This window comes from Crotalus tigris, unplaced genomic scaffold (assembly GCF_016545835.1).
Source record: "Crotalus tigris isolate CLP2741 ecotype Arizona unplaced genomic scaffold, ASM1654583v1 scf7180000020074.1721668, whole genome shotgun sequence".
NCBI lineage: Eukaryota > Metazoa > Chordata > Lepidosauria > Squamata > Viperidae > Crotalus > Crotalus tigris.
In genome coordinates, this window is record NW_024097846.1 from 857,965 (window position 1) to 882,113 (window position 24,149).

General features: G+C 37.7%; 1 protein-coding gene and 1 long non-coding RNA gene across 5 annotated transcripts in view; one reads left to right on the forward strand and one right to left on the reverse strand.

The window, feature by feature from the left end:
• LOC120318132 overlaps window positions 1-14,811 on the forward strand; it is a 35,451-nt gene extending 20,640 nt beyond the window's left edge. For both annotated transcript variants that reach the window (XR_005559419.1, XR_005559420.1), the window contains one exon: window positions 14,534-14,811. This is a non-coding gene — a long non-coding RNA (uncharacterized LOC120318132). The remainder of the gene's footprint in view (window positions 1-14,533) is intronic.
• The window catches only part of CERS6 (ceramide synthase 6), a 119,478-nt gene that overhangs the window by 48,760 nt on the left and 46,569 nt on the right, over window positions 1-24,149 (reverse strand). For all 3 annotated transcript variants that reach the window (XM_039365444.1, XM_039365447.1, XM_039365445.1), the window contains exons 2-4: window positions 18,480-18,585; window positions 16,219-16,349; window positions 1,505-1,562 (exon numbers count right to left, since the gene is read on the reverse strand). In XM_039365444.1, coding sequence (XP_039221378.1) covers window positions 1,505-1,562; window positions 16,219-16,349; window positions 18,480-18,585 — 295 coding nt within the window. The remainder of the gene's footprint in view (window positions 1-1,504; window positions 1,563-16,218; window positions 16,350-18,479; window positions 18,586-24,149) is intronic.

The window sequence follows — 24,149 nt, forward strand, 5'->3', positions numbered from 1 at the left end:
TTAAAGCAACGAGACTTTATGATTAAGAGAAGCAGAGGGCCAATGCAGAGGCCAAGATGGTTCTCACTGATTCAAATGATACTACAAACAATAAAGAGAGACCTATCAGCTGGAAGGGAAGCTCTGCTATGGAAACCTACTTGGCATAAGAAGAAACCTAGAATAAGACTGAAAAAAAGTGAAAGTTAAAGTTTCATGTAATGGATTAAAGGCAACCTAGAATTATGGACTGCTTTAAGGATTAAGATTATGAGTTAGATGTAAGAAAAAGGGGCGACTAATGGAAGACATATAAAGCTTATCTATATGAAAACTACCATTTCTAACAAGATGATTTATTTGTTTGATGTTCAATGAATTGAAATAATTTAAGGTTTGATGTTATCTTAAAGAGATTGATGGATGGATTAGATAGCTCTAGGATAGATTAATATTTTAGCTTAAAAAGGAGATATTTTTAGATAATGGATTAAAGGTAATTTAGAATTATGGCTTGATTTTAGGATTAAGATTGTGAGCTAGAAATAAGAGAAAAAGAGGTGATTAATGAAATATATATTAAATTGATTAAGAGTGTGTTCTTTTTTCTTTTTTAGGATGATAGGGTTACTTGTAAGAAAATTATTATGTAATGTTAAGTTAATCTAATAAGATGATTTGTTTGTTTGATAACATGGATGTTATTTCTTATGATAATTAATTGGATGTAATTTGAATTCTGTTTAATGGATCGAGATGACTTAAGGTCTGATGTTCTTTTGTCAGCTTAAAGAGACATTGATTGATAGACTAGATATGTATAGAATAGATTAATATTTTATTTTAATTAAGGGATATTAGTGGAAGAAGAACTAAATAAGATTTATGATAAAATTAAGGAATTAGAATATATTTGGAAGGGATACCCGAATTGATAATGTTTGTACTTAAATTTAATTTGATTATGGTAGTGTAAATCTCTAAAGCTTTAAAAACAGGTATAGGTTGAAAAAATTTAAGCTAGAATTGGACTATTTTAAATAAATTATGTTATCTAAGGCAAAAAGAGGGAATGCTAGATTGAACTATATATATATGTGTTTTGTTTTTGTTTTTGGATGTTTTCTACCCTAACACCACGGTGTGCCTTGAGCACTTTGTTTTAAAAATTAAAAAAAACAATAAAATCTCTTTCAAAAAAAAAAAAAGACTGTGTACTATTTGATCCAACTCTACTCACAGTGACTTTTTCAAATGTTCCCAAAATTAAATTCATTCGTTCATTCATTTATTCATTCATTCATTCATCAGTCATATGGCATATCATACACGGATGAGTAAAACCTTGCTTAGATTTCCCTTAGAATAGTAAAACAGTATAAAATATAAATACTAAAACCATCTATGTTCAAGTACCAATGTCTAAGCCATCTAATCATAAAATTCCTTTATAAGTATTCATAAGGCTGTTATTGTCAACACTCATGAAATAATTTGATTTAGCCCAAAAGATAAAGCATCTTACCTTTTTTAAGATCCGGGTTCCATAGGTGAATATATAAAGAGAAAACGTAAATCTCCACCTGCAGGTAATACGAAATAGATAATCTTAACAATTTTGTGATAGGAAGACTTGAGAATTCAAGATACAGAACAATGTAGACATATCCACAATAATGTATTCTAAAGTGTCCATGCGTTGTATCAAGCAGCACACTGATTATTATAAGCATGTATCAATCAACAAGATGAACCAAGTTTGTTTGAATCCCACCTAAATTCAGAATACAGGATTTCATTCTCCAATAAAGCACTGTTTCATAACCAAAATAAACTGCACTTAAATGAGGTCAAGCAAATTCAAAGTTTGTGTTTTCTGTTAACCAAGTGGCCTAAAACAGCCGATCTTAGGACAGTACCGTGTTTGTTAGAAGCCTTGGCCTTCAGCTCCCAGTTTTTATAAATCCCCATGGTCAAAGGCCACGAAAATAGCAGAGGGGAATATGCCCCAAAAGCAAGTAACCGGGGCAACAGGCCTCATATACTCCTATCTACCATTTCACTGGCTAAGTTGCATTTGTTGTTCTGAGGGGGAATGGCAATTGAAAAACTAAGATTTCCTCTAATAACAAAGAATTCTTGGCGTCAAGGTTCCATGTACACAAAGAAGGAAAGGGCAAGAGAAACCATATACCATTTTTTTCACTCACAAGTACATTCACAAGAACATTAATTGACCAATTTGAAGAGAAACCACGAGTCACCTTGGTGCTATCCACAAACAGAAGTTCCTTAGCTGATTTTGAAGCATCAATTCGTGGGTCTGGGGAATAGGTCAGTATTGACTAACTCTGTATAGTACTTGGGGGAGAGGGGAGGCAAGAAAGATCAGCATGGAATAACCTGCCTCATGTTAACAAAAGGGGAAAGTAGGATATTAATAAGCTAGCATTTGGATGAACTGGAAGAGGCAAGAAAGTTTATTTTGTCCAGTTTAATAGAAATAAAATCTGGAGTGCATCACGTGATCCTGAGCAGGCTAATTCAACCTAATGTGTAGTTATTATAAGTGTAATTATTATAACCACCTTGCATTTTAGTTGTGACACCATCTTAAAGGCAAAAACAGAGGAATCCTGCTTGTCATTCAAGGCATTGTTTTTAATCGTTGATGTTAATACATTTGCCTCCACAATAATCTTTGTGACTGTAGTAATTTTTTCAAATCAATGCAAGCATGGTATTAAAGCAATTGGTTCACATCATTTGGTGGATGCAAACTATACAGAATAAAACTCTTTGTTCAATATCAATTTTGAATTCTAATGGTTACAAAGTTCATCTTTGTCCTTTCTTTAGTTTTCATTAAAAGATTTACAGACGCAGTAAGAACTACATTCAAGAAAAAAGCATAGTAAAGTTACTGCAAAAGGGAAAAAAAGAAAGGAAAAGAAGAGAGAAGGGGAAAAGGACATAGAAAAATGAAAATACAGAACAGAACAGAAATGAAATAGAAAACATGAAAAATTATTTAAGACGTGCCTTATATACACATATATACACACACAATTCTAATCAACCATCTAAACATCTAAAAACTGTGTCCAATTCCGGAGACCTCACTTTAAAAAAGATACAAGATTGAGCAAGTCTAGAGACGGGCAACAAAAATGGTGCAAGATCTGAGGAACAAAACATAACAAGAGATTGGAGGAACTAAATATGTACAGCCCTAGATGACAGAAGGGAAATGGATGACATTATTGAAACCTTTAAATATATTAAGCTATGAATAAGATTTTAGAAGGCAGTATGTTCAACATTAAGCAAAAATCAAGAAGATGGGGCATCAGCTCAAATTGATAGGAGAGAAGTTCAAAAGTAATGTTAGAGAGAAAGAGTACTCAGAAAGAGTACAGGCAGTCCTCAACTTACAGCCACAACTGAGCCCCAAATGTATGTTGCTAAGTGAGACATTTGTTAAGTGAGTTTTGCCCCATTTTACGACTTTTTCCTGCCACATTTGTTAAGTGAGTCACTGTAGTTGTTAAATTACTACCATGGTTGTTAAGTGAATCTGTCTTCCCCATTGATTTTGCTTATCATAAATATGAATTAGCACTTAGACTTATATACCGCTTCACAGTGCTTTACTGCATTTTAACCACTGCACCACCATGACTCATACTTAATATTTCAACTAAGTATTAACCTGTAAAATCCTCTGTAACAATGCATCTATTTGGATCTAATTGTTTTCAGCTTTTTTATATGTCCTCCATTTCCTTCTTATTCCATGATTTAACACAATTATTTTGAAATAACATATAATTCATATTTGTCATGATAATACCTTTACTGTTTTACTGTTTTCTCAATCTTAAAACCAGTTTACTCCACCAGTCCTATTTGATCTTCTAGTTTCATATTTTTGTTAATATCTTCATCTTTGATTTTTAATCTTAGAGGAAATGGGGTTTAATTAAAAAAAATGGGTGGAAGGAGAGAAAATGAAGGCAGTAAAGAAATTCCTTCTGTGGGCTGTTTATAAAAAGGAAAATACTCCACAAAAGTACTATGTAGCAATGGTGGTGGCAGAACCTGGGTACTAAAGACAAGCAGCATAAAACTTTACAAAGAAGGTTTTCAAGCTTTTTGCTGCTTGTCTGACTCCCTTTAGGGCCCATCTTTTGCTGTGACTATTTGCTGCACGTGCTGAGTCCTCAATAGTAAAGTATTTTCCTTTTCCTCTACTCGTCAGTCTGCCAGTCACTCATTAAGGTTAGTCATTTTCAGATTTTGTCACTCTCTTTCCAGGCATGCAATCGCCAATATCTATGGGGAAGGAAAGAGAAGCAGGCTTGCAGGGAAAAATGCACGCGCAGCAAACTGCCGTGCTTTCCCCCCACAAACCTCATAACCTTTTGATACTCTTTGTCCCAGTGAAGCAGCCAGAAGGTTATACCCTTTTGACTTAATGCCTCACCTACCTAAACAGATAATATGCTTAAGTTCCTTCCTATCTCTTCCTGTCTTTGTCCGTTCTTTCTCCTTTTGATTTACCTGTATTTGTTCTTACCTGGTCTTTGACCATGTAATGTGTTACTAGAAAATAGTTGCTTATATGAAGGAATTTTCCAATGAAGAAACTTTATGTCAGCATCTAATGGTTAAACTTATGAATGTAAAATGTCAGCATTTAATGGTAAAGCCTATGTATGTAACAAGTATATAAGAAGCAATAAACTCAGAGTTTGTCAAGCTATGTCCTGCAGCTTCAAACCTCTGCTCAAGACATGCCTATGTCTTTTTCTTAGCGTCTTACACAGGCTAAAATAATTTTCAGCAATACTTTAGTGTTTAGTTCAATAAAACATCACACTACACTGCACATATATCACACCAATACATTACAACATCTTTGGTTCTTGGGAAGAACTTGATGCATATGAAGGTCAACACCAATTAAAGAAACTGTCAGCTGTAACTTGTACTGAACAGATAATAATATCTGGGCATTTTACATTTAAATAATATCAAGCATGTATATGTTAAAAATGTGATTAGTAAAGTATACATCCAAAGACTGAGAAAAGTGCTACAAACAAAAATAAATGGTGGATACAGCATCAAAATCATCAATACCTGGGCCAGTAATGCTACACACTGCTGGAATTATTAAATGGACATAAACTGAACTGGAGAGTTTGGACCAAAAAAACAAGAAAATTCACTATGTATTACATCCCCATAATGATACTGATAGATGGATATAGGGGAAGAGATTAACTTCAAGCAAACAAACTGTTGAAGAAGAAAAGCATGCATTTGCTGATTATGTAAAAGACAGCTATGAACAAGCATTGATGCAAGTTAAAAATTGGAACTTACTGAATGCACACAAAGCAAAATATGAATATCAGAGTAAAGTAATAAAAACAGGAATAGAATGCTGGCAAGGAAAAGCATTACATGACCAATCTAAAAAAGATATCAGAGAAAGTGAATAAACAACAGCCACAATATATATATATATAGTAAAAATGCGACTCCTGGGCATAATTATGAATAAAAGAATAAAACACGATCACCGGGAGGGTTAAAGTAAGAATACTTTACTAAAAATATACTATACTTATACTAAAAAGTTGCCAAGCTTTCGCTGGGGGAACTCCCCAGCATCGTCAGGGCTAAAAGGCCATTGCAATAAAGGTGGTTTAAGTAGGTTCAAGTAACGTTTGCGCACGGCTCCTAGACCGTGTTACTGGCCCTAATTGGCCAGCTGATAACCAAGATGTGTCTATAACATTATGTTCTTTTCTTCGGATGCCCTTCCCTATCTCTCCACTGTTGGTCTTTGGAGGCGTTAGTAACCTTACATCCCCTCCTCTTCCGATAATACCAACGCCTGCCGTATCGGGGGGAGGATTCGATCTGATGTTTTCTTGTGTCTTATGATGGGGATAGGGTTCCACTAACTGTGGGTTAATATCCCTTCCCAATTGTATACCTCTCTCCTCCTTTGTCGTGTCAACAGCTCTTATCTGAGTATGGTATGCCTAAGCAATCATGTCTTTATTCTCCATCCCAGTCTTCCTTACATCCGGTCCCTCCCGTTGTTTGGCACTCAAACCGCTCTCATTACTCCTCCCCTTACTGATCGAGCGGGTTGTCATTCTATGCTTTCTCTCCCCTCTCCATGTGGGACGCTCCTCCTCGTTGCTATGGGCAACCGTACACTCCGAGATTTTAACATTAAATCTTTTAGGTGTTCTGGCTCCACTGATATCACTTCCTCCCTCCTGGGGGGGGGTGTGTGAGCCTCACATGGGGTTGTTGGGCGGTGCGTAGATCGTCCGTATTGGGCGCCCCCTCCCTTTCTTTCTCCGTGCACGGGGAGTCCGCAGCCTCTATTCCAGCATCCACATGTTGGGGTGGGAGACTCTCTCGCCGCACGATCCGGCACCAGTCACCTGGCAAGGGGGTGTTGATGGTATAGTTATTTACGTCCGTATGTAGGTATTCCCGACGGTGGGGGGATGCGGCTTCCTGTCCATAACGCCGCAAGTGTTGGTATGATCGCTTGCGATGTAATGAGTGATAATTTGAGTCCAATTTCCGCAGCGCTTGTTGCGCTGGATGCAAGTCAATGCGACGATTAATTGAGCTGTCATTCGAGAACCAGGCCTCTTTCAGTAGCCGGCCTCCCTTCATGGCATCACTAGCTACGATACAGGTATTAGCAAAGTCAAATTGGTGGCCCTCCTGCGCCATATGCATCCAAAGTTGTGAATGCTGCTCGCCCCGTTTTATAGCCAATTGGTGTTCATGGAGACGAGTCTTCAGGCGTTTGGCTGTTTCCCTCACATAGTTGCCTTGGCAATTCCTACAATTGATCTTACAATGATTTCTCCATAGGAGGTAGGGGGTCTTTTGGGCGCATGACTTTAGACTGTAGAGTTTGATTTGGCTTGTGAGCCACCTCTATTCCATGGGGGGCCAGCAATCTGGCCGTGGCCTCTGAGATATTGTTAATGTATGGGAGGGAGATGCGTGTTCTCTGTAAGGAGGGTTCTTCTCTATGTTGGTTGGCCCAAAGATGGGTTGTTACACTATGCCGTCTGATGAATCTTAATGGGTAACCGTTATAATGGCATATGCAGTAAGAAGATGGGGAATGACATCTTGAGGAGGATACACCCTTGTGATACGGCTCTCACCCGTTTTTACGGACTACCAAAAATTCACAAGGGAGGTATCCCCCTTCACCCCATTGTATCGTTCAGGGGCACCCCCATCTCGGGACTAGCCAAATGGCTTAGTACCCGTATCAACCATCTTGTAGATGGGAGCAGCACGATGGTCAGGTCTGCGGAAGAGTTTTTAACTAGAATCAAGACTCTCAGAGTGGAGGATGACGAGACAATGGTGTCGTTCGACGTCACCTCCCTCTTCACCTCCATTCCCCAGGACTTAGCCATCTCAGTCCTGAGAGAACGGTTGACGTGCATGGGAGGAGGGCACCATCAGGACTCCCTGCAGACAGAGGACCTCGTGAAATTTATAGAAATATGCCTCCAAACCCATTTTACATTTCAGGGCTCCATCTATGAACAGATCAAGGGAACTCCGATGGGCTCCCCCATCTCTAGTATTGTGGCTGAGGTGGTCCTCCAGCAACTTGAACATAAGGCTATGGCTTTATACCAACCCAAGTTTTGGGTGAGGTACATGGACGACACGTTCGCTGTTGTCAAAAGACAACATGTAGCTGCATTTATGGGAATATTGAATTCCATCTACTCTGATATAAAATTTACTGTGGAGGAGGAAAAACATAACACCCTTGCCTTCTTGGATGTATCTATCCATCGCCAATTGGATGGATCCTTACATACAAAAAAGTGTTCCGCAAACCAACTCACATGGACAGGATCCTCCATTATCAGAGTAATCATCCAGTTTCCCATAAAATCAGCTGCATTAAAACGTTATTTAAGAACGTTGATTCCCACTGCAGTACAGATGAGTATAGGAATGAAGAGAGGAGACACCTCTTTCGATATGCCGTTATAACGGTTACCATTAAGATTCATCAGACGGCATAGTGTAACAACCCATCTTCGGGCCAACCAACGTAGAGAAGAACCCTCCTTACAGGGAACACGCATCTCCCTCCCATACATTAACAATATCTCAGAGGCCACAGCCAGATTGCTGGCCCCCCATGGAATAGAGGTGGCTCACAAGCCAAATCAAACTCTACGGTCTAAAGTCATGCGCCCAAAAGACCCCCTACTTCCTATGGAGAAATCATCTGTTGTCTATAAGATCAATTGCAGGAATTGCCAAGGCAACTATGTGGGGGAAACAGCCAAACGCCTGAAGACCCGTCTCCATGAACACCAATTGGCTATAAAACGGGGCGAGCAGCATTCACAACTTTGGATGCATATGGCGCAGGAGGGCCACCAATTTGACTTTGCTAATACCTGTATTGTAGCTAGTGATGCCATGAAGGGAGGCCGGCTACTGAAAGAGGCCTGGTTCTCGAATGACAGCTCAATTAATTGTCGCATTGACTTGCATCCAGCGCAACAAGCGCCGCGGAAATGGGACTCAAATTATCACTCATTACATCGCAAGCGATCATACCAACACTTGCGGCGTTATGGACAGGAAGCCGCATCCCCCCACCGTCGGGAACGCCTACATACGGACGTAAATAACTATACCATCAACACCCCCTTGCCAGGTGACTGGTGCCGGATCGTGCGGCGAGAGAGTCTCCCACCCCAACATGTGGACGCTGGAATAGAGGCTGCGGACTCCCCGTGCACGGAGAAAGAAAGGGAGGGGGCGCCCGATACGGACGATCTACGCACCGCCCAACAACCCCATGTGAGGCTCACACCCCCCCCAGGAGGGAGGAAGCGATATCAGTGGAGTCGGAACACCTAAAAGACTTAATGTTAAAATCTCGGAGTGTACGGTTGCCCATAGCAACGAGGAGGAGCGTCCCACATGGAGAGGGGAGAGAAAGCATAGAATGACAACCCGCTCGATCAGTAAGGGGAGGAGTAATGAGAGCGGTTTGAGTGCCAAACAACGGGAGGGACCGGATGTAAGGAAGACTGGGATGGAGAATAAAGACATGATTGCTTAGGCATACCATACTCAGATAAGAGCTGTTGACACGACAAAGGAGGAGAGAGGTATACAATTGGGAAGGGATATTAACCCACAGTTAGTGGAACCCTATCCCCATTATAAGACACAAGAAAACATCAGATCGAATCCTCCCCCCGATACGGCAGGCGTTGGTATTATCGGAAGAGGAGGGGATGTAAGGTTACCGGCGCCTCCAAGGACCAACAGTGGAGGGATAGGGAGGGGCATCCAAAGAAAAGAACATAATGTTATAGACACATCTTGGTTATCAGCTGGCCAATTAGGGCCAGTAACATGGTCTAGGAGCCGTGCGCAAACGTTACTTGAACCTACTTAAACCACATTTATTGCAATGGCCTTTTAGCCCTGACGATGCTAGGGAGTTCCCCCAGCGAAAGCTTGGCAACTTTTTAGTATAAGTATAGTATATTTTTAGTAAAGTATTCTTACTTTAACCCTCCCGGTGATCGTGTTTTATTCTTTTATTCATATATATATGGCTTGATTCTGCTTATTTACCACAGAAGTGAAAATACTGAGAGATCAGGGAGAGTGAAACAAGGACGCGAAACTTTAAAAACTCTGGTTGGGATTGTCTCTGTAGAACTGTGTACTGTATGTGTAGTCTGTTAGCCCAAGGCCATTTTATCTATTGGAAATATGGAGAAATTCTCTACTTCAATGATTCTCAACCCTTTCTTCACAACAGACCCCTTTAAATACCTTTTGTGGCCATGGGCCATGGCCATGGATCATCAAGATTTACCTCAAGATTTACCTCATAACATTTCTTGAAGCCTTCACAGACCCTCTGTGACAACATTGTGGTGCCCCAGAGGCCTGCATCTCACAGGTTGAGAACCATTGCTCTACTTAAAAGAACCATACCAATAAATCCTGAAATTTAGAGATGAGTTTAATCCCTGCTCTTTCAACACTTTTACTGACAATCTGGAATAATAGTGGGGCATAGCAGAGATCTGCAAAAGATAAGACATTATTTCCTCTTAAGGTCTACTTAAGACTTTAAGTAAGACTATCTCTGTGTGAGTAAGTACAGTTAATAAGTATTTTTGAATGCGTTCATCTTGAGCAATCAATTAATTCTATAATTATATCTTTATTTCTCTGGGAAAAGAAACAAACCATTCTTATCTGCCAGCTCTTGAACATCTTTTTTGTAAACAATAAGATTAAGATAATTTAAGATTGATCAAGAGGAATTAGGGAACAAGGGCAAACTCAATAGATCAAGCAAAAGATCCATAACTTTAATTCCTGAAAAATTTATTTAGACCTTACAATAAGTAACTTATATGAGGAGAAACTATGCAATATAACTTACTCTGATATTCTTCTTTCTTTGCTATAGCACAGCTTTTATTACTAGCACTACTTTACTCCTCAATAGTATATTTAAAAGAGATGAGTTCTTTTTTTTCATCATCAGAAATTAAAATTCCTTAATATTCTGATAACCTGCTAGATATATAAAATCTGAATTTTCAGATTAAAGTACATGACAAACCTTTTTGACAGAACATGAGAAATATTACTGCAGAGGGATGATTCTAATTCAAGTATTTAAAGCAATACACACAATGCAGTTGGACATTTTCATTGCATGTCTATTTGATTTTCTAGCTTTATATTTGGCTAAACTGTGATAAAGATTCTCAATATTTAATGTTCAAAGCATTACTTGAAACAAATCCTTCCCTAATATGCATGTTTCCTACACAGCTTTGAGAACATCTGAGCATAATTTACTACCCTCCCCCCCTTTTTCCTATGCTAAATTCCATAAATACAAACTGATTGGACAGGTAGACCAAACACAAAGACATACACTGACTAAGTAAGAGTGCAAGTAGCTTTGAATTTTGTTCACTGTTGTACCATTCTTTTGTTGAATGGCTGTCAGCATTCAGAAGAGAACAATTCAAGTTTCATAAAAATTTAAATTACTGTTCTAGGAAAGATTCTGCTGAATCTTTTTCTTGCAGAAAATATGCAAGGAAACTGCTGGCTAGGATGTCCTTTGCCACAACTCCATCATCCTCAGATTAGAGCATTTCACTTGTAATGTTTCAGTAAGAGCTTCCAGAAGACAAAAGAAGCATTTCTATATTGCCAAATAAAAAGTGCAGCTTCCCTGTAATAAGCTGCTATTGTAGCAGTAGTTCTTCAACTTCAACCAACTGTTGTGGGCAATTCTCAAAATACAGTTATGGCAAATAGACATGTGTGAAAGGAAGTTTATTCTTGGTTTACTTCTTTTAGTGTGTGCTCCCTGCTAACAGCTCCTCACAACAGCTACAAACCCAGTCCTCAGCCTCTCTGCATTAATGTTGCTTTAGCAACTTATACAGATGTGACTTTATGAGCATAACCTGTTTTTCAAAGAATTAAGTAGTTTCTCTAGGACTATAATCAGTATCATGGAGGAAAATGGATTCTTAGGCCAAATGTAGCACAAGTTAATTATTGAAAAATGTTCAAATAGTGGCCAAAGTATAATAGAGCACGTCAGGCTTTTCCATTTGCTTAAACATTTAGCAAGAGAGAAAGCAATAATTTTCTCCTCTCTGTGCTGTGTTAGGATTTTCCCATCGTTTTTTTCCTGTAGGTCATTTAACTCATATATACTTATGTGGTAAGGAGATTGGCTGCAGATGGCAGAGAAGCTTTCTTTAGAATGAGAGGTTCTGATTCTGTTAACATAGCTTTACAGTAAAGTAGAATTAGTTTGTTTGATTGTGACTCCTATCCAGTTTATCCTGTGAGGTCAATATCAATCTTGCAAAGCTGAAAGTATAATTGTCTCCCAAGTCTCCTTTACAGCCAGGAAACTAGGAAGGGTCTCTTCTGAGCCTCTTGCCCTGCTCACTATCCACTTGCAAGCTATGATGTCTCTTATCTGACCATTCCCTTGGCATATCTCTTGACTTAGTATCAAAATCTTTCTCATATTCCATCACACTGCTGCTACACCTCAGGAATTACCTAAGGATTCCCAGCCCTGTAGTAGTAAGATGATTGCTATCCTTAACAAATAACTTTCTGGGCCTTCTAATTTCCCACCCTGATATAATTGCTTATGGCTTCTGAGAATATTATGAAACAAAATCTCTGCATCTCCTGCTTTCTTTCTGAATCAAAATTATATTATTATGATACAAAAATTGATAATTTGAGCAGATAACATGGTGGCTTAGTAGTTTGAATTAAATGAGCAGATCAGTCAGATTCAGAATTACTCCATGTCATACATGACGTATTGCCATTCCCTTCCAATCACTATTAGGGAGTTTTGTCAAAACTGAATGGATAGAATAAACTCTATACATGTCACCAAACAAGAACTAATCACAGTCCTTCCACAGTAACCACTTTTTATGAACATTTCATCAGGAGAAGGTGGACAAATCTCTTCCTTAAATTGAACTGTCCCTGTGCATTCTTTTCTCCCTTCAGTCCCAAGCCCAAATGTTCTTTGCCTCCAATTAGAACCTTCCCAGTTTCTTCTTACTAAGAATAACTACATCTTCAATAGCTCTTCCTATAACAGGGCCAGTATATGTCCCATCTGACATATCTATTACATAGTAAGCCTATAGGAAGCAATGACTTTGCTTTATAAACTTAGAGCCTAGAAAATGTTGCTTTAGAAACAGGCAACCCACAGTCATTGTCAGGATCCCTCCAATTCATATTTTCGGGGCTCTGCCATTCTGAAGGGTGGGGGGAGGTTTCATTCTGTTGGGAGGGGGCTCACAGATGCATTTCCTTTACTTTGTTCTGTCCATCTTTGATTATCTCTTTGAGTGTGAAAAGGGGAAGGAATGTGCCAGAAGCCATCTGCCTTATCTCCACTCCGTTGTGAAGAAGATGCTACACATGCGAACCATCCCTTATTGCTCAGGTTCCCATAACAACTTCACACCTGTGGATTGGCTGGAAACGAACTGGACAGTTGGGCGCTGGGGAGGGGTTTGCGAAGGGAAGTTTTAATGTAACATTTTGCGTGGGAATTCTTTAGATCTTGCTTTGCCTTTCTGCTTTCACTGTCTCTCTATAAAAGTTCTTGTTAAAACAATGCCAATTTCAAGAGCTCTGCTTGAGAGTACTAGCAGAGGCAGAATCTTATAGTCAAGTTTTTTTTTTCAAAAAAGGCAGAGGAAAAGTGTGTCCAAATGTAATTCAAATTACTTGCAACAGGAAATAATAGGCACACTGTAAGCAGGGGAATAAATCTCTCGAACAGAGATAGCTGTCTTCTGCAGTCTGATTTAAGAGGTAGTCCTGATCTATGATTCCTTTTGAAAGTAATCCTCTGGCCTCCAATTGTTGTATAATATTGGTGTGTGGATTCTGCTTGCAAAGTTTCAACATCTTGAATGACTGACAACCCTCCTTGGCTTTTGGAATTCTGGACTGGGTTTGGACTATTTTTCTGCATACTCCTGTTAGAGAGAACACATTCAGGCAAGTTTCTTTCAGAGATTCTGTTTTGGCTTTCATTCTTTGTTTGCTATTATCTTTTGTCCTTGAATATAATAAAGTGTAATAGCTACTATGCAGGACAGACAGGCAGAAGATTAGCTGAGCACAACTAGCAGTCAGAAAACACGGTTAAAAACTCCTTGATTTCAGAACACATTTCAGGCTGTCTATGGAGATTATCAGTCATCCAGGTCATGGTTGTCCCAAAGGTGCTTTTTTAAAAAGGCAACTGGACTTTCTTTGCTTTTCCTTGAAAACATTTCACTTCTCATCCAAGACACATCTTCAAGGAAAAACAAAAAAAGATCAGCTTTCCAAGTGGAAAACTGTGAGCATCCTAGACCAAGATAAATCCAAAAATGCTAGGGAATTCCTGATGGCTTGACATTTAGGAAAATTAACCATCAACAGACACACGGTGATAAGCCACATTTACATATTATTCAATAAAGACAATAAAAATCTACAGAAACGAAAAGACCAAAACAAAAATCTCGAGCAGAGATTAATACCAGACAATTAAGAAGAAAATGATACCCTAATCAAGGAACTACCAAGGAGAAAACTACATCCCATCAACATTGGCAAGGCAAGCTAATGCCAAGATAATGATAATGGAAAAAACAGCAACAGAGAGAGATAGAAAGAAAACCATCTTCTCTATCTTCTGTTTTTGTTTTTCTTACAGTTGTATGTGAGTAACTGATTGTTTGGCCTGTGTTAATGAAAGTTAATTTCCTTTACAGACATGGGACAAAAATGATTGGGTTTAAAGTTCTCACAGACCTGTGAAAGAATTACATGTTTGGACAATTACTGTTGATTATAAATTGCTACATATAAATAAGATTTTCAGCTTTCTTCTGTTTTCTTTCAGGTTCCTGATCAAGAAGCAGGCAGAGAAGACATGAATATTATAAACCCCTTGAACTAACAAGAATATTCAAATGAAAAAGTAGCCTTTTTCTGGCAGGGCAAACTAAAGACATACTGAATAATTAAGGAACAATCTGGAATTTCTGTAGCTTGCACCAAAGTTATGTTCCTGCACATTTTATGAAGAAGATTTTATTATTATGCCACAGGGTCATGCAGCCTAGAATGAAATTATCTGATGCAACTTGTGCTGTTCTGGCAATCAACTTGTTTGATTTATAGGTGCATTTGTTTCAAACATTCATTTATCATTTTAGGTATTATAGCATTATAATGTACAATTTATACCTTAGAAGGCTGTTATATGTGGACTAGGATACTTAAGATTGTGTAGTACTTTGAATATTTGAAAACACCAATAGACACGTATTTGTTAGTTTACAGTTCAAAATAAATTTTAAATACATCTTCTGCCCAGATTTTTTTCCTTGAGTGCACTGACTCAAATCTGACTGAAAATTCAACTCATGTTTTGAAACTAAACCAGATCAACAAGCTATGCCTGATGCTACTGAAATAAGGTAGGCAAGGATGAAGCTCTCTTCCCAAAAGCAGGATAAAAATATAAAAGCCTTTTCATACAGTAAGAAAAGTATCAATGGCATGTACTAGTTTTATTAAATTACCCTCCTCTCTAAAATCTCTGCCTCAAGATACTTTTGATTGAATATGTTGAAATACACCTTAGCTGGGATCTATCAAATAGTCTTTAGCTAACAGATCTGGCAAACCAAATGAAACTCAGTCCAGGAATGAAGGCTAAACACATTTTTTTATTGAGAGAGTCTGTAAGAGATTCTTCCAAGTCTGATTGCACTGTACTTCTTTTTATAGGTCAGTGAATCAGGGGGGCATCTGCCTGAGCTGCATCCAACAGTATCTCATTCTGAATTTTTTTAAAAAATGCTTCTTTTGCCAAGGCAATGGTGCCTGCATATCTGTCAGAGTCATCATCCTTCCTCTCTAAATACATGAATCCAGTAGGAAGTGGCCACTTTCTACAGATGCAGAGCATAAGATAGAATGGAGAGCTTTTCCTCAACAAGAAAGGAATAAATATTAAGTCCTGCCTTGTTACTAGAGGAAGTGAGTTAACATCTTCCTGGCAGTAGAGACTGAGAGCAGTCTGACTCTGAAGAGAAGTTTAGGTTTTGACAGGGTCTTGATTTTCTGCCCCTTAAAGCCTCTAAATCTAAAACAATGAAGTGAATTTAAAAAAAAAAAAACACCAGAAAATTTGGCTGCATTGACTCTACGGACTCTAAAATCATAGCAGCCACACTACTCGATCACAGAAGGTTTGCTAAGAAAGACTGAAGACAACTTTTTAGTTTTAGAGCAATTTCTCAAGAATAGTTGATTTCGTGTTTAAATGTGGGGGAAAAAATCCTTATTCTATTGGATTCCAATTTCTTTAGAGAGCTGTAATTTACTTCTGTATTTCCAAAGAAACTGTGTGCCAATAAAATTGAACGAAAGTCAATTTGAAAAGAGGGAAAAGAGTTTATGTTTTAGCAAACAACATACAGTATTGCGGTGATTTCCCCCAAAATCCACGAGACTTCTCTTCCATCAAGACTTGAGTGAGGAAAAATAGAAACAAAGTGGATGAAAAGTATTCCTTACAGGCTTTCACAGAACTTCCTAAGAATGCTTGGTTTTTCCTGGTTGCGTCTCTGTCGAAACCAACGCTGAATATTGCGCACATCCCAGTCTAGCTGTTTGGATAGCCCTTCCAGCCTCTTCTCATCTGGATGCTTTCAAAATTTAAAAAGAAAAGAGTCAAAAAGTTACTCTTTTGATGAAACTTCAACTAAATTCCAGTTAATACTCTTTACTAAAACTAAGCATAAGTTTCAGATCTCCATATGAAAAAGAAAATGCCCTTTGAAATGCCAGCTTGTTATCCAGAATATAAAACAGTTTATGCAAGTTAAATAATTGTCAGAATCATCTTCAGTTGTTATTGGTCTGTAGTTCATGTTGTTATCAAACTACTGTATATGACCTGGACAAAAGTAATTAAAAATTCTTAATGCCTCCAGATTTCTGCATTTTACATAAAATATCATCATGCCAATGACATAAATTACCACCATAATGCACAATTTGATTTCATGGACATTTTTTCTGTTTTTACCATACTTTAATTTAAAATATAAGGTGCAAAGTTGTTTGGAGTTGGGTGGTCTTTAAATTTTAATAAAATAATTGGGAATAGTGAATACTGTACTCTATTAAATCACACTTTCAACTATATGCTGATTTTGATGTCTTATTTGCTCCACTTATAATGAAATACAGCTCAATCTTTTTTTGCCTTCTGTTTTCTGTTACATTGTTTTTAAACTCACTCATTTTCCACTAAGCCTACTGGCTTGAAATTCTGGGACTGGTAAATTGAATTATCTGGATAGGTCCAGGATGGGAATGGCTACTCACACTACTTTATTTTTGCCTCACTCATGTACTGTACTTTTAGTTTTGTTTTGTTTTTACCCTTTACTGCTTCAGGGAACCCATCTCACAAAATGATCACAAAATACAAATTTATTTTTTCATGGAAGATTTACAATTCTACAAATTCCTTTTCCAGAGAATAAAAACACATTAATAATAAAGGTAGACCTCGCTTATTGATCTCTCTTTCAGTGACCATCTAAAGCTACCATGGTAACTGAAAAAGGAGATTTACAACTGGTCTTCAAAATTTTGGACATTGCAGCATTCCAGCACTTATGTGATTGCCATTTGCAATCTTCACAGCTGGATTCTGACAAGCAAAATCATTGGGGAAGAGGAATCAGAGTCCAAAGGAAGAATGGGATAAAGATGGAACCCTTCCTAATCCTTTGGAAAGTAAAGGAAGGGGCAAAATGCTTTCAGACTTATAAGATTCTGTTATTGTAACCTTGGAATAAAGGTAGTTTAGTACTCAGGGTTTTTGGTTTCTTGTCTGGACTACCTTGAAGGGCTGACAGTAAGTCATCTTAGGGCAAATATGTACTGGTAGGCAGGGCAGGGCATGAAAGAGACTAGCAAGCATCAGCAAGAAAAACAATTATGAGCTGGGTCCACATATGCATTCTTTTCCATTTCTTGCTTTATAAATTGTGTGGTTCATAGGTGAACAGTTCTTCTGACACCAGGTATTATTTATAACTAAAAAAAAGTGATAAGTGATTTATCGCTATAAAAAATATGTCATGAAAGTTTGAAATTGCCAATAAATATGTGGTAGAGCTGGCCCAGTGGTAACAACAACAACAACAATAATAATAAACTTTATTGTCACTTTGATCATATACCAATCGGCATACATCAAAATGAAATTTCGTTGCATAAAGCTCTCAAAGGACCACCACCTCTGATATACACTTGTTCATGACCAGTTCAAGTTTCAGATCATCCATTTTAATCTCTAGGGAGTGAAGGATGGCAAATAGGACAGATGGAAACAGAGCTCCATGTGGATTAGCCCTCATATTAGCTTGTATTCCTGCACTACAACCTTGCCTCTCTTCTTTTTCTGATCCTGTCTCTTCCAACTTTTCCTTAAAGGGGCCTTGCTCCTTTTCACCCCTGGAGCGCGCTGCCACTGCCTGAATGCTATTGGTAGAACTGAATGTTATGAATATTTTATGGTGGGTTTTTAAACATAAACCTGTTTAACTCCATGACAATTGTTCATAAAATGACTATTACCCTGACTTTCAGTCCCCAGGATCAACTGTTTCCATGCATCCACTTATCTCACAAATATACTTGTGTTTTAACATACTTGACCTTGTTTTGCTCAGAAATTTAGTATTAAATCTATCCAATCTCTCAGATCCATTCTTAAGTAATAGCAAAGTAAATAAAAGGATTTTAGGAACATATTGTACCTTTGTGATTGCTGTGAAGACTTTTTCAAGAATAGCATTAGGCTGAGCCTTCTGTGGTCCATTGGCTTGGACTTTTAAGCCTAAGGCACACGGCTTAGCTATAAACCTAATGGAGAGAGAAATAAGGAAGAAAAAGAAAAAAGTAATTAGATACACGTGACTGAATACTTACAAATTAAACTGACTCTTTGTCAGTTGCACACAACTCAAATGATGAAATGATGCTGTCTCCAAATTAGTATGTTTAATCAGTATGTTTAACCTGTGCTTGTGGGTGTTTTGCTTCCCAGCAGAGAGACTGCCTATCAATTCCTCCTATGTAATTTTGGTGCCATACTACTTTCAGAGTTTATTGTCCTGCAAACACTCTCATGTTTTGCTGGGATAACACATTCCATAAGGCTTTTGCTAGAGTGCTGGTCTGCAACACTGATCTAGTGTCATATGAATAGTAGGTTTAATTCTTTTTAAAAAGCTGATCCTGTCTTGCACTTGCTTCCAAAGCAACCTATTGAGAGAAACATTTTGCCAGATAGATGCCTGCAAATACATGTAGATAAATGTAGGAAGAGAGCTATATTAATCTACCGTTGCCAAAAATCAGAAACAGTTTGGTAGCATGTTTTCAGCCTAACACATTTTATTAAAAGGCATAAGCTCTTCTGAGCTACAGCTCACTTCATAAGATGCATACAGTGACTAATGTAGGATTTAAATTGAGGCTGGCTGGGGGAAGGGAAGACAAGATAGTTATGCAAATACAGATGACATGTTACAACAAGTAAAATAAGTTCTTTATCCATTAATAACTTTACATAATCAGTTGTAAACAATCAGCAAAGCCCCTTTGGATTCTGTGTAGGACTGCACAAAATAAGTACCGTAATAGAATTTTGGCATCAAAATGAAAAAAATAAAGACAAATAATATGAGAGCATTTTAACTTCCTATAGTACTCCTCAACAGATCTCAAATGAGCTGTTTTGGAGCAAAGAATTTTTGTCAGCACAATTGAGCAAGACACTGCTAAATTCTCATAGAGCAAAAGATCTCAAAATCTCATAACAAATACATTCTCAATTGATCAAGCACTTGAAGTCTGTCTCATGGGTGATTCGCATCTACATAACCACCTTGGCTACCCTGTCAATCACAGATCAGGAAGCCCCAGTGTAGACATAATATATATGGACAAGAAATAGACTAGCTCCAGGTTGACAAAGGAGTTTGACAAGACTGCATATTCTCCCTTATACAAGTAGTCCTCGAGTTATGACCACAATTGAGCCCAAAATTTATGTTGCTAAGTGAAACATTTGTTAGGTGAGTTTTGCCCCATTTTACAACTTTTTCTTGCCATAGTTGTTAAGTGAATCATTTCATTTGTTAAGTTAATAACACAGTTAAGTGAATCTGGATTTCCCCATTGACTTTGCTTGTCAGAAGCTCACAAAAGGGATCACATGACCCCAGGACACTGCAATGATCATAAATACACACTAGTTGCCAAACATATGAATTTTGATCACGTGACCATGGGGATGATGCAGCGGTTGTAAGTGAGAAAAATGGTCATAAGTCACTTTTTTCAATGCCGTTGTAACTTTGAATAGCCACTAAATGAACTGTTGTAAGTCAGGGACCGCCTGTATGCTGAGTTTAAAGGAGGTTGGATTGGAAGAAGATGTGCGCGGTTTGAAACTTGGAGAAAGAAATATCAATAACTTGTACTATGCTGAGTACATTATCCTGATAGCTGAAAATGCAAATAATCTACAAGCCCTAGTATTAAAAGTCAAATAATAATAATAAAGTTGGAAGGGACCTTAGAGGTCATCTAGTCCAACCCCCTGTTCAGGCAGGAAACCCTATACCATTTCAGACAAATGGCTGTCCAGTCTCTTCTTAAAAACTTCCAGTGTTGGAGCACTCACCGCTTCTGGAGGCAGGTTGTTCCACTGGTTAATTGTTCTAACTGTCAGAAAATTTCTCCTTAGTTCTAAGTTGCTTCTCTCTTTGATTAGTTTCCATCCATTGCTTCTTGTCCTGCCTTCCGGCGCTTTGGAGAATAGCTTGACACCCTCTTCTTTGTGGCAGCCCCTGAGATATTGGAACACTGCAATCAGGTCCCCCCTGGTCCTTCTCTTCGTTAAACTAGACATACCCAATTCCAGCAACTGTTCCTTATATGTTTTAGCCTCCAGACCTCTAATCATCTTTGTTTTCACATAGTGAAAAAAAATGGAGCTAAAATTAAATATAAAGAAGAGTAAACTAATAGCAATAAATAAAACAGCCAGCCTTAAAATTGACAATGAAGATACTGAACAATTTCTGCCATTTAGGATCAACCATCAAGAATAAAGGAAAAAGCAGTCAAGAAATACACCACAGATAAGAATTTGGTAAAACAGCCATGAAGGCCACGGAAAAGATATTCAAATGCCATGATGTGTCAATTCTACCAAGAACAGAATTGTGCAAGCCATGTTCTTCCTTATAGCACTCTGTGGAAGCAAAGGCTGAAGATGCAGGAATGGAAGAATATTGACCTCTGAACTTTGCTGTTGGGGAAGACTCCTAAGAATACCATGGACAGTCAAGAAAACAAGGAGTCATGGAGAAAACCTGGATTTTTTTCTAGAGCTCCTTTCAAACAACTATACCTCATGATAAGACATGGACGTTTCATGGAATTCATCTGAAGAAAGACCACGTGAGGCACCAGTCACAGAAGATATTGGATATATTCTTTTGGACTGCAAACTGTACTCTGCAGGAAATGCTGCTTGCTTAGATTCTTATTTAAAAACTAAAAAATACTGGGACGCTTGGGAGAAGTTGTGTTACTTTTTGCAGGGAACGAACCATATATATCACTAGCAAAACTGCACTTTATTTCAAAGGCCATTTTGAAGAGGACAAAATAGTTAGATCAGCTTGGATTAACCACAGGATAGTGATTTACTATGAACAAGTCCTATTGTTGTTTTTTGCATCTATCTGTATATTTATATTAGTTTCATGCTTTGATATGGTCAAAATCAATGAAGTTTCTATTCTATTCTAACTATAAGTGATAATTATAAGACGTAACAGGGACTCAGCTTTTGTTATCCTAGGGTTCTAATATATTAAAACACAAAAGCCACAAAGAGGAGAATTATTTCATTTCTTTGATGAGGGGAAGAAAGAAGACAATCAAAGGATAGGATTACAGAAGCAAAGGCAAAAATGAAAGCAGCTATTGTTGGATTAAGTGGAAAGGGAAATAAAAAAGAAATAAAAAAGAAAATCAAAGGAGCTTGCCTGATGTACAAAATGAAAAAGTACTTCAAACCTAGTAGAGAATCATTGTGTCCCTATATCCCCTGAGAAAAGGAGTCCTTGTCTTACAACAATTTGTTTATTGACCAAATTACAACAGCACTACAAAGTGATTTATAACCAGTGCTTACACTTACAGTTGTTGCAGCATCCCTACAGTGATGAATCAAAATTTGGGTGTTTGGCAACCAACATATATTTACAACAATTGCAGCGTCCTGGGGTCATGTGATTGCCATTGGCAACCTTTCCCAGCTGGTTTCCAACTAGCAAAGTCAATGGAAGAAGCTGGACTCACTTAACAACTGCATGATCCACTTAACAACTGCAGTGACTTGCTTAACAAGCATGGCAAACAAAGGTGTAAAGTCGGGCATCACTCAATTAACAACCACCTTGCTTTGCAATGGAAATTCTAGTTTCAATTGTAGTGGTAAATCGAGGACTATCTTTACGCATGCAAACCAGAAGTTATCTGGATATGCCTGAGTGTTCTGGAAACTTAATCTAATTTCCATGGACTAAAGCCCAGAAGATGCCAGGTGGGCTGTGTAGCATATTATTTTCATGAAAGAAAATAAATATCTAATGCATAATAATTGATGTAAATCTGAAGTCTGGAATCTATGTTCTAACTACTCACTGTTCCTATGGCCATTAGTGAAGGAAAATGGGGCTATAATCTAGCAAAAGAGGATCATAGGTGGTGGTAAATTTATTTGTTGTTTATTTATTAAATATGTATACCATTTAATAAATAATTTCTGGCAATTCTGGCCATTTGTCAACTAGTGATGGCCATCAAGAGCCTGTTAATTATAGAAATAATACAATGTGCGTGTTAAATTCTACCTGAATTATAAAATTTGAAAACTATGAAAACTACGATTTCACAAAGCTCAAATTGAAGTGAAACAAAGACTATTATGCAGAAAGACTTTTTCTCACATTCATTTTGATATTTTGCAAAAAAAACACAGTGTTCTTCCTGAATATTTTCACAGATGATGATTTATTTCTATCGCCTACATTCTGTTCTCTCTTTCTGTCTAAAGGGCAGATTTCTGTCAGAGTTTTGTAAGTGATATTCCAAACTAATCAGATTTCTTTAAAAAAATATGTGTTACTCAGAATAAAAAGATAATCCATCTGCTGACCCAAGGTATGTTATCTCTCCCCCACTCCCGGCTCTAGAACTTAAATAAAAAAGTTAAAACAAGAAACCTCACATAACAGGAAAAAAAATCATAATACAATGCATCATTATACAGCTTGAAATATTTGGTCAAATTAGATGTTTAATTGATTTGCAAGAAATTTTTATATTCATCCAAATGAGATGAGACAGGGTCTTAAAGATTAGCTGGAAGGGAGAGGAAGGAAGCAGATGGATCAAATTCAGATTTCAGTGAAATTTTCTGTATGACATTAGGCCCAAACTGAAAGTAGCTGTTAAAATGTGAAAGAAAATGGCCAATATTTTCAGGGATAGTGGTAGTCCTTGACTTATATTTAGTGACCATTCAAAGTTACAATGGCACTGAAAAAAGTGAGCTATGACTGTTTTTCACACTTACGACCATTGCAGCATCTCCATGGTCACGTGATCAGAATTCAAACATTTGGCAACTAACTCATATTTATGACGGTTGCAGCGTCCCGGGGTCATAGATCCCCATTTGCGACCTTCTGATAAGCAAAGTCAATGGGGAAGCCAGATCCACTAAACAATCATGTTATAACTTAACAACTGCAGTAATTAACAATTGTGGCAAGAAAGGTGTAAAAAGGGATAAAATTCACTTAACAACTCTCTCACTTAACAACAGAAATGTTGGGCACAATTGTGGCTATAAGTTAAGGATTATCTATATTTGAAGCTATATCTTCAGGAGTTAACTCCAGGAACAATGTATTTAAATTTTAACATTATTTGAATGGCAATTCCTATCCCCTAATGTAGTCCTTCAGTATTCAGATATTCTTAGTTCAAAAATATAACAATATTATACTGCTTTTTGAAGTTAAAGGCCCCATCTTAAAACAGCATGATTTTTAGAATACAGGTGTATTGCAAATTCAAAAATAAATACCTCACAGCCAGCTGGCTATCGTCTGATGCAGTATCCAAACATAATCTACTGCTTGGTAAGCTAGAAAAAGGTGGAATAGACAACATCACCACCAGATGAATCTGTAGCTGGCTGACAAACCGTACTCAATGAGTCGTCCTCAATGGCACTACATCCACATGGAGAAAAGTAAGCAGTGGGATACCACAAGGCTCCGTCTTAGACCCAGTACTCGTCAATATCTTCATAAAGGACTTAGATGAGGGAATAG